At 37.4% G+C, this 16147-nt stretch overlaps 1 protein-coding gene across 4 annotated transcripts in view; it reads left to right on the top strand.

Moving 5' to 3' along the window:
• Window positions 1-16147, top strand: part of UNC13C (unc-13 homolog C) — a 617803-nt gene that overhangs the window by 535938 nt on the left and 65718 nt on the right. For all 4 annotated transcript variants that reach the window (XM_043555384.1, XM_043555383.1, XM_043555386.1 and 1 more), the window contains 2 exons: window positions 3946-4002; window positions 9612-9692. In XM_043555384.1, the coding sequence (XP_043411319.1) occupies window positions 3946-4002; window positions 9612-9692 (138 nt within the window). The remainder of the gene's footprint in view (window positions 1-3945; window positions 4003-9611; window positions 9693-16147) is intronic.

Genomic DNA, 16147 nt, shown 5'->3' with positions numbered 1-16147 from the left:
AGTTTCTGCTGAAAAATCAGCTGACAGCCTTACAGGGTTTCCCTTATATGTAGCTGTTTTCTCCTGGTGCCTTTAAGATTCTCTCTATATCATTACATTTTGCCATTTAATTATTATGTGTCTTGGTGTGAACTTCTTGGTTTCATCTTTTTAGGTGAAAGCACTCTGTGCTTTCTCAAGCTGGATGTCTGTTTTCAGATTAGGAAAGTCTTCAGCCTCCTTCTCTCTCTCTTCTCTTTCTTGGATTTCTAAAATTCAAATGTTACTCTTGGTGATATTATAGAGGTCCTTGACCTATTCTCAGTTTTTACTTTTTGCTGTGCAGCTAGGTTGCTTTCTTTGACCCTGTCTTTCATATTGCTAATCCATTCTTCTAGTTTATTTTTCATTTCAGTTAATGTATTCTTCAGCTCTGACTGGTTATTTTTTATTTTCTATCTCCTTGTTGAAGTCCTCACTGAGTTCACTCTTTTCTCAAATCTGGTAACAATCTTAATGACCATTACTTTGAACACTATATTAGGCATATTGCTTATCTCCATTCGTTTAGCTCTTTTCCTATGATTTTGTCTTGTCATATTTTTCTGTTGCCTCATTTTGTATGATTCTGTGTTTGTTTTTATGTATTATGAAGTCATCTGCATTTCATGGTCTTCATAGTAATGACCTTGTGTAGAAGAGCTCCTGCCTGTTGTGTCCTTGCAGCTTAGTCTCTTCTGGTCACCAGAACCAGGTGCTCCAAGGTTGTTCCCTGTTGTGCTAAGCTGTGACTCCTGTGGGCTCATTGGTAGGTGGGGCCAGTACTCATTCTAGCTATCTACAGTTGGACACTGACAGTTGTTTGTACACCGAAGGGCAGTGCTTGCTCCCTGTGAAGTCATTTAGAGGCCCAGTGACAGAAACTGTGGACATGCTGGGATGTGGAGTTATCTGTCATTTTGATGGCAAGAGTCACTCTAGAGGGGCACTTGATCAGGGCATGTATTGATGGCAAGGTAGATGGAGACTACTTTGCCCACAATAGCCCACAAGTGTCCAGGTATTTAGGCTGAGGAGGACAAGAAAAATTGGACCTGCCAGTACTTTGTTCCCAGAGAAAACTCCTGCAGATTGCAGACCCTCTGGCATACATCTTAAAATTAGCCGATCAATTTCACATATAACCCAGGCATTTTTCAAACTATTGCTTCTGTGGTTCTGGCCAAGTTATTTAGTTTTCTGCCTTTATAGGGGCAGGGACTTGGTTTTCTATAGTCATCCAGCTCTCCCAGAGTGGGTCCCCAGGGCCAGGGGTACCCACTGTAGGGTCTGATCCCCTCACTTCTCTGTGCTTATGATGTCCCTACTGTTCGCATCTCTGCTTCTCCTACCCTTTTTGATATGGACTTCTCTTTACAACTAGCTGTGGAAGGTCTGTTCTGCCAGCCTTCAGTTGTTTACAGAGTTACTTGTATAGATATACCTGTTTCCTTGGTGTGACTATGGGATGAAGTGAGCGCAAGATCCTCCTGTTCCATCATCCCCCCCTCTCTCTTGATTATACTTTTAGTAACCCATCTAATTGTACTTTGTTTAAGGGAATGGTTTTCATCCAGCTGAAATGATAATTAAATCTATTTTGGGAAAACATCTTTGGTAAAGACTATCTAGACAATGATCATTCAAATGTATTTTAACATACAAATCAGTTTTAAATAATGTCAATAGCAGTCAAACTTCATACTTGACATTCAGAACCTCATGTTTTGAAGGAAAAGAAAGTATGAAAGTTCAACTCATAGAATTATCTGCCATACACATAATTTTTAAATTTAATTTCACTGTGAGAACCCAGGAAAATAAGGATAGAATATCCCCAGTTTGTTTTTTTCCTTAAAACTTTATAGTTTAATAAGATAAATCTAACCCTGCTATAGAGAATTTTTTTCTATTTTCCATTTTACTTTCCTCAATTCGAACATGGAGATTAACAGAGGAGACACCTTCTAGTGGATTAGAAGAATGTGATTGTATCATACACAGTGAAATAAAAAGGAATAAGAAAGATCATTTGGCAGCAAAGTTAGACAATGGTCAAGTGGATACACAGTACCAGATATCTCAGCTCACATACCCTGAGTCAAGCAAAAGAAGAAATAACCATATCATGTACCTGTTATGGAGCAAACAATTTTCTTTCTGTGACTGGGGAAGGCAAGTTGATGCAAATAAGGAGTAATTACAAACTAAACTAAACTGTTTTCACCATTAACAGTGCACACCCAGTCCATATTTATCCAATGAAATTATATAGAAAATGTTTTCTTATAAAATGTTCCAAGAAGCAAAGATTCATGTTTTTATTGATTTTCTGCCAGCAAGTGATAAAATACTTTCGGTATTGGCTCTCCATATACATAGGCTATAAACACACACTTTTTATTCTGCTAAAACACATAATACATTTCTATAACACCAGTTAGCTATGGTGTGATTGGTAAATAGCGGAATGATGTCAGTATAATCTGGAAGTTAAGCTGGTTTATATATAAATTTTCCTAGGTGGGAGATTCTGGAATGTAATAGAAGACCTATAAATTCAGCAGAAGGAAAGAGCATTCAACTGAGCTACTGCATAGGGGTGGCGGATACACTTGTACATAGTTCTTCTATCCAAAAAGATGAAGCTTGCATGGCTCTCACAAATGGCAGCATACCCTCCCCCTGTGCTAAGAGCTCCACTTGCATGGGTACTTCCCCATCCCACACTTGTATTCTATTGTTTTGTTGATTTTTGTTTGGGTTATTTATTATTTTGCATTTTTAATGCCCTTTATAGCAGCCACCAGCCTCACTGAGCTCCCTGTGAACTATACAAGCTACCTCTCAAAGTAGCACTTAATGTTTTTGATAGTTGGTAATAAAATTGCATGAGTTTCACTGTGCTGCCCATTTGCTGTTTTCCCCATGAGCCCTACTATTTCTAGTGCTCAGTTTTGTAGAATGAGGTTTTTCAAAACTACATACGTCATGTTATAGCAGAAACTCTATATATGACGTTTCATTTTTCTAAAAGTCTTCCCTAGCAAAGCTTACTATCACATCAATTTTCTCTAGCATTGAGATCTCAAAGTATGAAGCAATATCGATCATTCATTCATTCATTCATTCACTATGTGTTCTTTGAGCTTCTGGTATGTTCTTTGCCCTGTGGTGGGGATAACAAATATTAGACACAGTTGCTATTCTCATAAACTTTGTAGTCCTTAATTTCCAAATAAATTCACAGGATCCACTAAAAAATGAAGAACAGTACTTCAGAATAGTTGATTGTTCTCTCCTGAGACAGTATTCTAGGGCACTAATGAACTTAGTACCAAATTTAGTTCTTTCCTGTCACTTATGCCAACAGCCAAGTCTCTAGTTTTTCAATCTGGTAGTGCTGTGGATGGTTTATTCCTGTGTTTTTCAAACTCTTCCCACTTTTCAAACTCTTGTCCTAGGAAGATCCTCTGGCTGAGGGAGGAGCTAGGAGGGCAGGTCTCTGATAGGCTGCACAACATTGGAGGAGAGGCAGCTTCGTCTTCCTCAGCTCTGTATCTTGAAAGTTTGCATAGATCTAATTTGATGCCACATAGAGTGAGAGAGCTATGTCTAATATAAACAAACAAATGTTAAAGATCATTGATTTAATCCATATGTGACATAAAAATGGCTACATTAGTAGTAACCCATGCAGTAACTCAGCCTTCAGGAGTGGGATGCCTATGAGGACAATTATATTGCCAGCAGTACGAGATCTCTTTGGCCCAATCTGTAAAATAGACCAATTAAGTATGTATGGTATAAATGTCACAAATGTAATAAGGGAAATAAAGCAAATTGTCTATTGACCACCTTTCGACTGGGTACTTAAGATTTAAGACTGAACGAATATTCTCTCTCCTTTTCTGTGTGTGTCTCTAGGGACCTCAGATGATTTTCATTGCAGCTAAAGATCTTGGACAATTATCCAAACTGAAGGTAATAGATCTCTGTGTTGATTTGAGGGGGCAGGGGCTGGAATGTGTGGCTATTCTGTATTTAAAGTACTCACATTGTAAGTCTTAAATGCTTTAAATTATGGCATGAAATCTCATCTCAGAGCCCAAAGTGTCACGAATTGAGATGTCCTAAGTGCACAGTGTGGTCATCCTTGACCACTTGCCTATATTCAGTGAGTCATGTGTGAAGCATATAGTGATGTAATTGGACCTTTGAAAAATTGCAAAGTGTTTCTATTGCTGTGATGAGATTTAAGATTTCTATATTTACCTCTGTTCACAGAATCTGTAGTTTTATACAGGTGCCGACCAATATTGTGATGTAGGTGCTGTGCACGTTGAGATGCTGAATAAATGGAAACATTTATCGTGTATCAAAAAAAAAAATCAAGTACCTAGGTAGCTCAGTTTGTTAAGTGTCTGACTTCAGCTCAGATCATGATCTCACAGCTTGTGAGTTCAAGCCCCATGCCGGGCTCCGTGCTGACAGCTCAGAGCCTGGAGCCTGCTTCAGATTCTGTCTCCCCCTCTCTGCCCTTCCCCAACTATCACTGTCTCTCTCTGTCTCTCTTAAAAATAAACATGTTTTAAAAATTTTAAGGAAAGAATAAAGGGATTATTGGTTGTCTGTGAAAAGTAATGAGCTAACTTCAATTCAGCAAGAAACTGTCCTCCTACTAGTAATGATATCTAGCATGGCAGGACTAAGACGTATGAATGTACTCTCACAATCTGCTTTAAGGATGAATCAGGCTGGGGCACTTGAAGGGCTCAATCGGGTAAGTGAACCACTCTTCATTTTTGGCTCAGGTTATGATCCCAGGGTTATGGGATTAAGCCCTGTCTTGGGCTTGGTGCTAAGGGTGGAGCCTGCTTAAAATTCTCTCTCCCTCTGCCACTCTCCCCTGCTCGTGCTCTTTCCTTCTCTCAAAACAAAAACAAAATTCAGGTCAAAATTTAGGGACTGAATTGTATGGTTTTCTTTTTCCTTCATATGTCTAATATTTCAAATTAGAAGGGCAACTAGGAATTTTTTATTTTGTGTTCTAGTTTTCAGCATTACTTCTTTTGGGGTAAATTAGATAACATATTTTCTTTCTTATACTAATCAGGCTTTGTATGAATAAAGGCAAAGTTGAGTGCTTCATAGAAATCCATTAAAGTCTACACAAATCTTAAAGGCAACAAAGCTAGTGTGGGAAAATGAAACTCATCAAAGCAGCTATTGAACTTGTCAATATATTCAAGCATATTATAAATGAGGATTTGCTGACTAAATAACCCTACCCTTTATTATTGCTGAAATTCACAGGACTGTGCAGGGAACCTCAGGTTCTGTCCTTCAAGGATAGGAACTTCACTGGTTAAAATACATATTGTGCTTCTGTGACTGACTTTTTTACTTAGAATAATGTCCTTCAAGTTCTTCCATTTTGTTGTATATGGGTAGATTTCCTTCTTTTTAGGAGCCAAATAAGATTCCATTGTATGTACATACCATACTTTCTTTATCCAGTCATTCATCAATAGATGACATATAGGCCAACATTGTGCCTATCGTAGAAATACATGATGTTTTAATTCCTTTTTTGTCTCTTAGTATATAGTGTGTATCATGGGGATGGGTTCCAGATACGAAACTCCTTGGTTCAAATTCTACTTCAATTGTTTCCAAATTGGCCAAAGTATCTAACCTTTTTACTCGTCAGATTTGGCATTTGTAAAGTGCAAAAAAAAAAAAAAAGTTGGATTACTGTGAGGATAAATTAGATAATGCATACCTTATCTTTGCATGGTAATTGCAAAAACTATGCCACCTCCCACTCACAGAAGGTGGCAGCTCAGTTAGGTATTGCTGGAATTGTTTTGTGTATATAACACAGGAGAAGGATAATCTATTTGACTGCATAATTACTTACTGAGATGAGGTAGGTGTCCTATAATTTCAGTACCCTAAAGTAGATACTTGCTCAGAAAGTAACATTAAAAGCTAATAATCCACTTAAAATACTGCATTGTCACCTACAATTGCTTCCCACAGGTATTCAGTTACGTTGATGGTTTGGAGGAAAGGTAAAAGGTAGAAGTTACTGCCACGCACATCTTGCTCCCTTGCTTTATCCCCCTTATTTTCTTCGTGGGATTTCTATTCCCTTCTTTGAAAAATAGGTTTATACAGGGTTGAAATTTCTTATATAAAGCCATGAAGGTGAAACAGCATAGTATCTCATTACAAAAGAAATGGCCCTGCCCTGCTTCTAGCATCTGTGTGATACCAGGAAACATACTCTATCTCCCATGGCTACTGTTTCCTGAGTTAGAAGTTATATCAGCCAGAACTGTTTTCAGTTCCAAGTGCTAGAAAGCCAGACTAACATAAACAAGGGAGGAATTTATTGCTACATGAAATTTTATAGTCCTAGCTAACTCTGCTTTCCATCGCTGCTTGATTAGGAACTCAAAGATGTTACAGAACCCAGTTAGTATCTCAACTATGTTCTTTCCTTGTTTGATATATGGCCGTAACAAACCTACCTTTCTATTGGTAAGATGGTTGTCTCTGCCGTATAGCATCATTCAAACTTGAATTGTGTAGAGGAGAATGCCCAATTTGATGTGGGAAATTCCAGCAAAGACCACCAGCACATCATGGGCTCTGATATGAAGCCAACCATTGTGACATAGGCCATTTGGCTTAACTCACAGACCAACCCCTGAGCTGGGGGTTTAATCCACACTGTTCAAATCTTATGAACTTTTAGTGGACTAGAGACAGCTCCCTAGAGGGGAGCTGTTAGTGGGGGGAAATCAGAGTTCACAAAAAACATAACACTTTAGGTCCCTTTGCAACTTGCAAACTTCTTCAAGAATATACTAAACTAAAAACAAAATTTTAATAAGGTGTCCTAAAAGGATTATATCATCAGCACTGAAATAATCCAAAGGACTAAAAATAGAATCTTGTATACATAGGTGATAGAAAAATAACATAGTTCTAAATTATATTTTTCTATTATTGGTCCTTGATTTTTTTAATTTTTAATTATTAATCTATTTGGTCATTATTATTTGAATTACAGAAAAAGACCTTTAAAATATTATGCAAAATTCAAATTTTTGTCAGAATAAAGAACTTCAAAAGTCATTTTCCCTTATTTTATACTAAAATGTCACTTCCATTTTTTTTTCATTTTAAACAGTGGGCCTTTACATTTTTCATATATTAGTTTGAAAGCATATTTGGATAAATTCAGAAGTCCTGTATGGAAATATGAACAAATAACTTGGGCGCCTGGGTGACTCAGTGAGTTAAGCATCCAACTTTGGCTCAGGTCATGATCTCTCAGTTCGTGAGTTTGAGCCCCGCATCGGGCTCTGTGCTGACAACTCAGAGCCTGCTTCAGATTCTGTGTCTCTCTCTCTCTCCACCCCTCCGTTGCTTGCCTTCTGTCTCTCTTTCTCTCAAAAAAATAAACAAACATTAAAACATTTAAATCAAAAAACACAAGTAACAACTTATTTTAAAGAATACAAGGTCAAGAAAAATAAAACAAGGAGGGAAATTGTTTTTCTGCATTTGATTATGATTTAATAATAATCCATTAAAGAACTATTCAGCCATTTGACATATTCTATATTACTTCCTGGTCTGGAGCTTCATAATGTATGTTTACTATGTATGCCCAAATTATTACTGTTTAATAGGATCAGATTTATTTGGCATGTTTTTTAATGTTTATTTTAAACATTAAAGAGAAGCAGAGAGAGGCAGAGGACCCAAAGCAGGCTCCGCACTGTCAGCACAGAACTCAATGCAGGGCTTGAACTCACAAATCTTGAGATCATGACCTGAGACGAAGTTGGACCCTTACCTGACTGAGCCACCCAGGCTGGCATAATTTTTTTTAAACATAAATTTTCATGGAGAGGTGATGCAATGTTAAAACCAATTAATACATCAAAGACTGTAAGTTTACTTACTGCAAGCAAGCAGTAACTCATTGGGCAATAACTCATTGCCAGCCCCTTTCAGAGATTCCCTTACTTGAAAGAACTATTTTTAAATCCCAGAAAATTATTTCTTACAAAAAATATTTTTTTCTATAATATAGAAGGAGTTGAAGCCAGAGATTTAATATGAAATACTTATATTTACTTACTCTAAAGCATTTCCCCCCTATAATTTAGTAAACATTTCCCATTACTGTTTGAGTCTCAATGGGTAGTTAACTCTTATTTTTAAAATATTAAATAGACTTATATGTTTGAGTTTAAAACTCTATCAGAGAAATATGTAGTAAGATGCAGAATTGTATGTGATGGGTCCATGAAGCATTATATCATTTTTTCAAAACTACCCAAAAGAATATGCTTTCATTCAAGCGTATTGAACCCTACAAGATATGCTGAAAGAAGTACAGTTCAGCTACCAAAAATATACTGAATGCCTAACAGGTTATAATTGCCAAGATAGGCCCTGAAAGACTGCAGACAAGATGTAGATCAAGATTATCTTCAAGAAGTCATGGTATCTACCAAATAACAGAATAAGAAAAGGGCTACAATAGGATGAGTCACTGGGCATGATTGCACAATTTGTGCATTGCACACAAGTGCCTGTCTGAGGGAGCAAATAAACTGCTCTAATAGAGCCCATGCTCCACTTGCCAAACCATATGTGTTGATGTAGAGCTGTGCCCTGTAGAAAAAGAGGCACCTGTTATTACTGACAAAAGGCACTGATTGATCATTAAGTCATTCATTCTCAGAGCTGTGTCCACCCACATGGCCTTTCCTTTAATTAGCATAGAGGCACCTAGGTAAGTTAGAATTTAAGCTCCAGGAGGACAAAACTCTTTCTTTTACTGAACAGCATATCACAATCACTAGGACAGACTGGCATATGATATGTTGTTGGCTAGAATAGTGGCTGCTCTGGGGATATTATCAATTTGGAGAGTGAGGAATTTTTAACATTTTTCTCTTAGATTTCTATTTCTTGTATTATTGTCTTCAACTTTATACCATGATTTCCTTAAAAACTTTGAATGATGGGTTGAGACAGTCCATAGTGAACAATGAGGAATATCCATTGTAAGTATGGAAATCAGCTCTAAAATATTGAAAAATATTTTAAAATATTGAAATCTGCAGAGCCAAATGCAGTTAACTCTTGGGGGCTTTCATTACTAATGACAAAACATTAAGGGAATGCAAGAAAGAGACTAAATTGGGGGCATTATATTTAAAGTAGACTTTAACAGTAGTGATTGAAAGAAGCCAAAATTACCTTCTAACTCCCGGTCATGACTACTCTTCCTCAGTGTGACAGACATTGAAAAAACTTTGACACATTTTTCCAGGTCTCTCTTTTTTTTCCTAACATCAACTTGTAAGTGAAAAGTAAAGCCCCATATGGATCAAAGTTCAGTATTTCTTTTTTTTTTTTAAGAGTAGCTATTGATTAGATATATGACAAAATAATCATCTAAAATGTGTCCCTGTGGTCATTATGCAGATTTTGTTTGAAAATAGTTGTTAAATGAATGAACTGGTTAATTTATAAGTAATCGTTACCCTGTTTTCTAGGAGCACATGATTCGGGAGGATGCCAAGGGTCTGACACCAAGACAGTGTGCTGTGATGGAGGTGGTCCTGGCTACTATCAAGGTAAGGTTACAGGACTCCTGAATCACGCATCCAGAGTCCTCTGTTTACCCTCAGAGAAAGTTTTCCCACATGCCTATCTATAGTGCTGTGCCATCCATAGATACAGAAGATAGTTGTATGGGCATATTCCCATACGGATTGTGTCAGATTGAGTGCATACTGTCTCCACAGGATCCACCTTACTCTGTCCTTATACTTGCTTCCTTAGTCTCTAGAAAATGTGTGTGAAACTTTTGCTGTAACATGTGTTTGCAAAGAAAGACATATACCCCCCACCAAAGTTCAATTAAATAGACGCTTCAGGAGGTTTGGGGTTAACGGAATTTCTTTTTATGTTTTCTATGCTTGTTGAAATGGCTTTTAAAAGATCAATCTTCTCCTCTCTCTTAGTAAGTGCAATAATTTAATTTTCTGCAGAAAACCCAAAGGCATTGTGTTGTGTGCATCAATTTTTCATAGCCAAAGGTTGACCAAAAGTTACTGTGGTATGGGCTAAATATGGACAGACCTCAAAATGTAACTTAGAAGCTCTTTGTTTCCACATAATTCCTTTTCTGTTTATGTACGTATATTTCATATTTATATACATGCATTTTATATATATGTGAAAGCTTATCGAAGAGTGAAAATTTATTGTCTAAATTTAAACCCTGTCCATTGTCGCCATGCTTCACTGGGGAAAAGCATGTGTGACCAGTGTAGCAAAAACTGCTAGCTACAATGAACCCTTTTCAGAGCACAGAATGGTCTCACAGGATAGAAACAGACATTACTATGGAATTCATTAAGAGAGACTTGTGCAACAATTGGGCACCTTAACAAAACTGTTAACTCACAGCTTTTATTTTGCAGTTTCAGCATTTAATAAAATGCCATCTTTTCCTGCTTCAATGTCAAAAACTGCAAAATAAAAGTTGTGAGGTGAGAATTTTGTGACACCTGGTGGGAACTGGAGAGTGTGAATTTAGGCAGTGAGAGTACAGCAATGGAGTTTCTAAAGCTGCAGCTAGAGAGTTACCTGGAAGTATGGAAATTTTGCACAGTCATTTTGAGGGGAAAAAATGGAAAACATTAAAAAAACAGAGAAAATAGCAAAAACAGCTGTTTTTAAAAAATTATTTTCAGAGCACCTGGGTGGCTTAATCAGTTGAGCATCCAACCTGGGCTCAGGTCATGATCTCGCGGTTCCTCAGCTCAAGCCCCACATTGGGCTCAATGTTGTCAGTGCAAAGCCAGCTTCAGATCCTCTGTCTCTCTCAAAAATAAACAAAAAACATTTTAAATAAATAAATAATATTTTCAAAACATGAATAAGAAATGACTGACCTTTGGAGTTAGAGCAGAACTAATAGCCCTTAGTTCCTACAAATTAGGAAATGCTAGTAGAAAATAATAAGAACTTTGAAGTGAACCATGAACATGGGGAAAAAATAAGAGTTTTAGAAACTGAATACAGCCCTTCATGGATTTTATTAAGTCACTGTAGGACTTTGAGAGAGAAGGGGAAATATGTGCTATGAAAAGAGAATAGCATTCAGACCTGGCTCTTATCCCTAACATCAATATTTCTACCTGCAGGCTTAGTTATGCCCAAAGTCTGGGACATTCCTGATCTCCAGCCAAGTTCCCTTGTTCTACATCTTGATAGTTCAACTACCCCATCTTCCTGTCATGTCATCTGGGATGATCTTTTAATTCAGTCTCAGACACTTCCACCAGCTGGTGTCCAAGATCCAGTAGTAAATGGGTCCATGTCATTATCTTGTTTCTCTAGGACTCAGGTCTGACCCTGATCCTCCTGAACCTCAGAGCCTGAGGTCAGGCCTCTATGCTACACCTACTGGGCCTATTATGAGACTCTTTTGGTCTGTAGTCTGCCTATCTGCCAACACATGTACCTGGGCATTCATTTCTATGGCCCTGTAGTCAGTTTGCCAAAGCTGGGACTCCCGTTATCTTGTCTGATTCTGAGATTTTACCCAACTGATTTTCCTACCAAACACTAATTCTATTGTTGACTACAAAGGAATTCAGGAAAAAGAGGAATACTACTTAAAAGAATTGCAGCTCTAATAGCTAGCGATTCAAGGTCGGCTTGAAGCCCAGCAGAGGGACCCCTGTAATACTAGCAGAGACCTCATGAGAAAGATGTTCTTCTGCAGAAGCACCAGATGCTACCCAGGCTAACTCACAAAGGCTGCCAAAGACATGATCCTGGTGCTTCTTTAACTCAGTTTATGCACATAAGCTGGAAATAAAAAATGAAGAAGGAAAATGCTATGGAGTTTGTAGACTACAGACTGAAATAGTGGTTTACATTCTTTCAAATATCTTCCATTTATGTACATCTTCTCGCCTGATCTTTAAAAACATCTGGCTGTTAGGTATGTCAAGAGTTATCATTCACACCTTATAGATTAAACAATGGAGGCTGAGCAGGTTTAAGTTACCATCAAAGGCCAGAAAGCTGCTAGTAATTGGCAGAGCTGAGAAAGGACTCCTACCTCTAATGTCATTGTCCTTGCTTCTGTGTCACATTATTTCCCTAACTGTTAACAGAGTATTGGTAAAATGCCACAGGCCAAAATGGATAATATTTCTTTAGAGAAATTAGTTATTTCTAGATTAAATACCAGATTTCAATTATTTATATTATTTTCTAAAGATGATTTAAAATCTTTCAACCTCTAAAAATATTAACTCTCTTAAATAGTAAAACTTTGGGGTGCCTGGATGGCTCAACCAGTTAAGAGTCTGACTTCGTCTCAGATCATGATCTTGCAGTTTGTGAGTTTGAGCCCCATGTCAGGCTCTGTGCTGACAGCTCAGAGCCTGCCTCTGATTCTGTGCCTCCCTCACTTGTGCTCTGTCTCTCTCTCTCAAAAAAATAAATAATAAATTTTAAATACTAAAATTTTAACTGGACTATTTTGTCATACCAGTCACAGGTTTCAGTTATGAGTCAAAAGGAGAGAATGTGGCATAAGTTCCAAAAATCCCTTATGTCAGGAAGACTTAGGACTGCTATGAAATTCCCTGAAATGTGGATTTCTTTCAAAAAAAAAAAAAAAAACAGACCTTTTTCTCAACAATAGGTACTCTTGACCTGGGCATGAATCCCAAGAACTTAAGGAAATTCCTGTCTTGAACAAACCTCAGGTTATTTTCTGATAAATTTGAAAATCAAAAAACCCAGAAAATAAGCTGGCTGGTTTTATTTTTGTCCAACCTTCCAGATTTCCCTGGAACAACTTGTTCTTTGTACCCAAACATGATACTCTACAATGTATGTTGCATATGTTTGACATCATGTAGGGACAATACAGAGACTTCCCTAAAAATAATAACCATGTGAATTAGGGCCCTCTAGAAATGTTAAATTTTTTGGCTATAAAGGAGAGAATTTGTACAAAATGTGAATATCTATTCAAATATAGCTTTGGAATTTACTTATTACATATTTAATCCGAGATAACACCATTTCTGAAAATTTGGATTTCAGACAAATAACAAGACGTATGATATTATGCCTCTGAGGCTGTTACCCTGACTGAGGTCCTACACTATCCTGCTATCCATTATTCATGAGGCAGTTTTGGTGGCTGCTTCTCTGTATCTTTTTTATCATAAGTTTAGTTTTTGCATTATTTAAAATTCAGCTGCTCATGAGAAGTACAAAATCACTTACCTAGTTTGGACTATTGCAATTCAAAAATCATTACTTGAGAGCTTACTTGTATATAGGAAATATGGTAAGCAAGGAGGAGGCTAAACCAAGGAGAGATCTTGCTCTAGACTTAAGAACACCAACCTCTACAATTGATCAAATAATAGGTGTGGACAAAGTGCTGGGGACTGCAGACAGGGTAATATATTCTCTGTGACTCACTAGGGGAAAGAGAGGGAAGCTTTGGGATTGAGAGGCTGAAATGGGGCAAAGCAAGGGGGAAAGTCATTGCAGAAAAGCTTGAATGGAATGCGAGAAGGGGTGAATCAGTCTGAGAACTTCAAATAGTCCAGTGTAGAGGAACAGATCATGACTGGTTGAGTACTGTAGGGAAAAAAAGAGGAACACTGGATGGGAACCAAAATGCTGACGCTTACATCGAGGTAAATGGGAAAGAGTAGCATATTCTGATCTGATGTATACACGAGGACTCCAGTTGTGGTAGAAAATAATTTCTAAAATATCTATCAAATAATTCCTTAAAAAAGAAATAAATCTTAGTTGTTAAAGGCAGATTATATCTGAGTTTGCAAAATGAATTGCCTGCATGGATTTTCCAAAAATATGTGATGATGGGTAAGTGCTATCAAAATAGTGTATGAAACCAGGAAGAAAATTCTTCCTGCAAACTTGTAAAGAAACATTAGCATGTTCCCATCAGTTAGTAAAAATAGATCATAAAAAATCTTCAATTTATATGACAAATTTAATGAATTAGAGGAATTGAGAATTTTTACTGGGCTTATAAAAGGAATGGCTTGTTAAGGGTACAGACAGTATTTATCCTGATTTAATTTCAGCAGTACTATTTTTTTTCTCAGAAATAACAACCAGGTCTTCAGTGCTTTATGTTTTGTAGCTTTATGAAGAATATTATAAACAGAACAAAATCTATCTGGTTTTTCTTTAATATAAGAAAATGATATTTACACATAGCTCTTTCAATCTCCATTCAGATGGAATAATAGTTTTCCTCCCCACCCACCCTTAAATTACTAAATCCCATTACTGTATTAAGGTGGAAGCCTTTGCAAATATCAGAATATGGATATAAATACAAATGTAAATAAAATATTTGGAACCACCTGAGGAATTATATCACTGGCAATGATCAGAGTATCAGGACAGTAAGTAATTAAGAGAGAAAAAACTGCGGTGTGTAAGTCACTGTCCACTCCAATGGGAAAAATAATAGGGCTGAAGAAAATATTGTCAGCAAATTAAATGAGTTATCACATGGAAAACAATTAAAATATCTCCTGCCATATAGAAAGTTCCTTATAAATGTGAATATCAAATCACCTGAAAACTGGTTTATTTTGGATGAGCCTCTTTCTACTGTTTTACTCAAGATCTCACATATTCTACTACAATTGTTTTTTTTTTCCTCCTTCCTTAATAGGCCCTTCATTCTCTCTCAATGTAACTAAGTATTAAATGTGACTCTCTGCTCCAAGCAATGGTCCAAGTTCTTATGGCTTTACCCTCTGGCCTTTTGGTTTTCTATGCTCAGCATCTTTTCTCTCTAAGGGCACAAACCCCATAAGATTCTTGAGTGTTCCCTGAGACTCCCCTCTGGGAAGCAGTGCTGCTTTTTGTTGTTGTGGTGGTTTACTTTTTAAGGAGTTTCTTTTCAAGTACATTAAAAATTAAATAATGATACATGTTAACGTATAAGAAAACAGCAATTGCACTACTAGGTTTTTGGTTTTTTTTTAATTTTTTAATGCTTATTCATCCTTGAGACAGAGAGAGACAGAGCATGAACAGGGGAGGGGCAGAGAGAGAGGGAGACACAGAATCTGAAACAGGCTCCAGGCTCTGAGCTGTCGGCACAGAGCCCAACACAGGGCTCGAACTCACGGACCGTGAGATCATGACCTGAGCCGAAGTCGGACGCTCAACCGACCAAGCCACCCAGGTGCCCCAACTACTAGGTATTTATCCAAGGGATACAGGTGTGCTGTTTCGAAGGGACACATGCACCGCAATGTTTATAGCAGCACTATCAACAATAGCCAAAGTATGGAAAGAGCCCAAATGTCCAGTGATGGATGAGTGGATAAAGAAGATGTGGTATGTATATACAATGGAGTATTACTCCGCAATCAAAAAGAATGAAATCTTGCCATTTGTAACTATGCGGGTGGAACTAGAGGGTACTATGCTAAGTGAAATTAGAGAAAGACAAATATATGACTTCACTCATATGAGTACTTTAAGACACAGAACAGATGACACAAGGGAAGGGAAGCAAAAATAATATAAAAACAGGGAGGGGGACAAAACAGAAGAGACTCTTAAATATGGAGAACAGAGGGTTGCTGGAGGGGTTGTGGAAGGGGGGATGGGCTAAATGGGTAAGGGACATTAAGGAATGTACTCCTGAAATCATTGTTGTATTATGTGGTAACTAACTTGGATGCAAATTAAGAAAGAAAGAAAGAAAGAAAGAAAGAAAGAAAGAAAGGAAGGAAGGAAGGAAGGAAGGAAGGAAGGAAGGAAGGAAGGAAGAAAGAAAGAAAGAAAGAAAGAAAGAAAGAAAGAAAAGAAAGAAAGAAAGAAAGAAAGAAAACAGAACAGTATAAGATATGTAACAGGTGATACAGATGCCAATTGAGGGGCCCAGATTAAAAAGTGGTAAGGATTGAGAAGAGGGAGCAACCAGTGTGAGCTCGGGGGATCAGGAAAAGCTGGAGGAGGATCTTGAAGGACAGATGGGAGTCCA

Source organism: Prionailurus bengalensis, chromosome B3, assembly GCF_016509475.1.
Source record: "Prionailurus bengalensis isolate Pbe53 chromosome B3, Fcat_Pben_1.1_paternal_pri, whole genome shotgun sequence".
NCBI classification, from domain to species: domain Eukaryota; kingdom Metazoa; phylum Chordata; class Mammalia; order Carnivora; family Felidae; genus Prionailurus; species Prionailurus bengalensis.
Note: the sequence above shows the minus strand (reverse complement) of the source record. Positions and strands in the feature narration are given on the sequence as shown.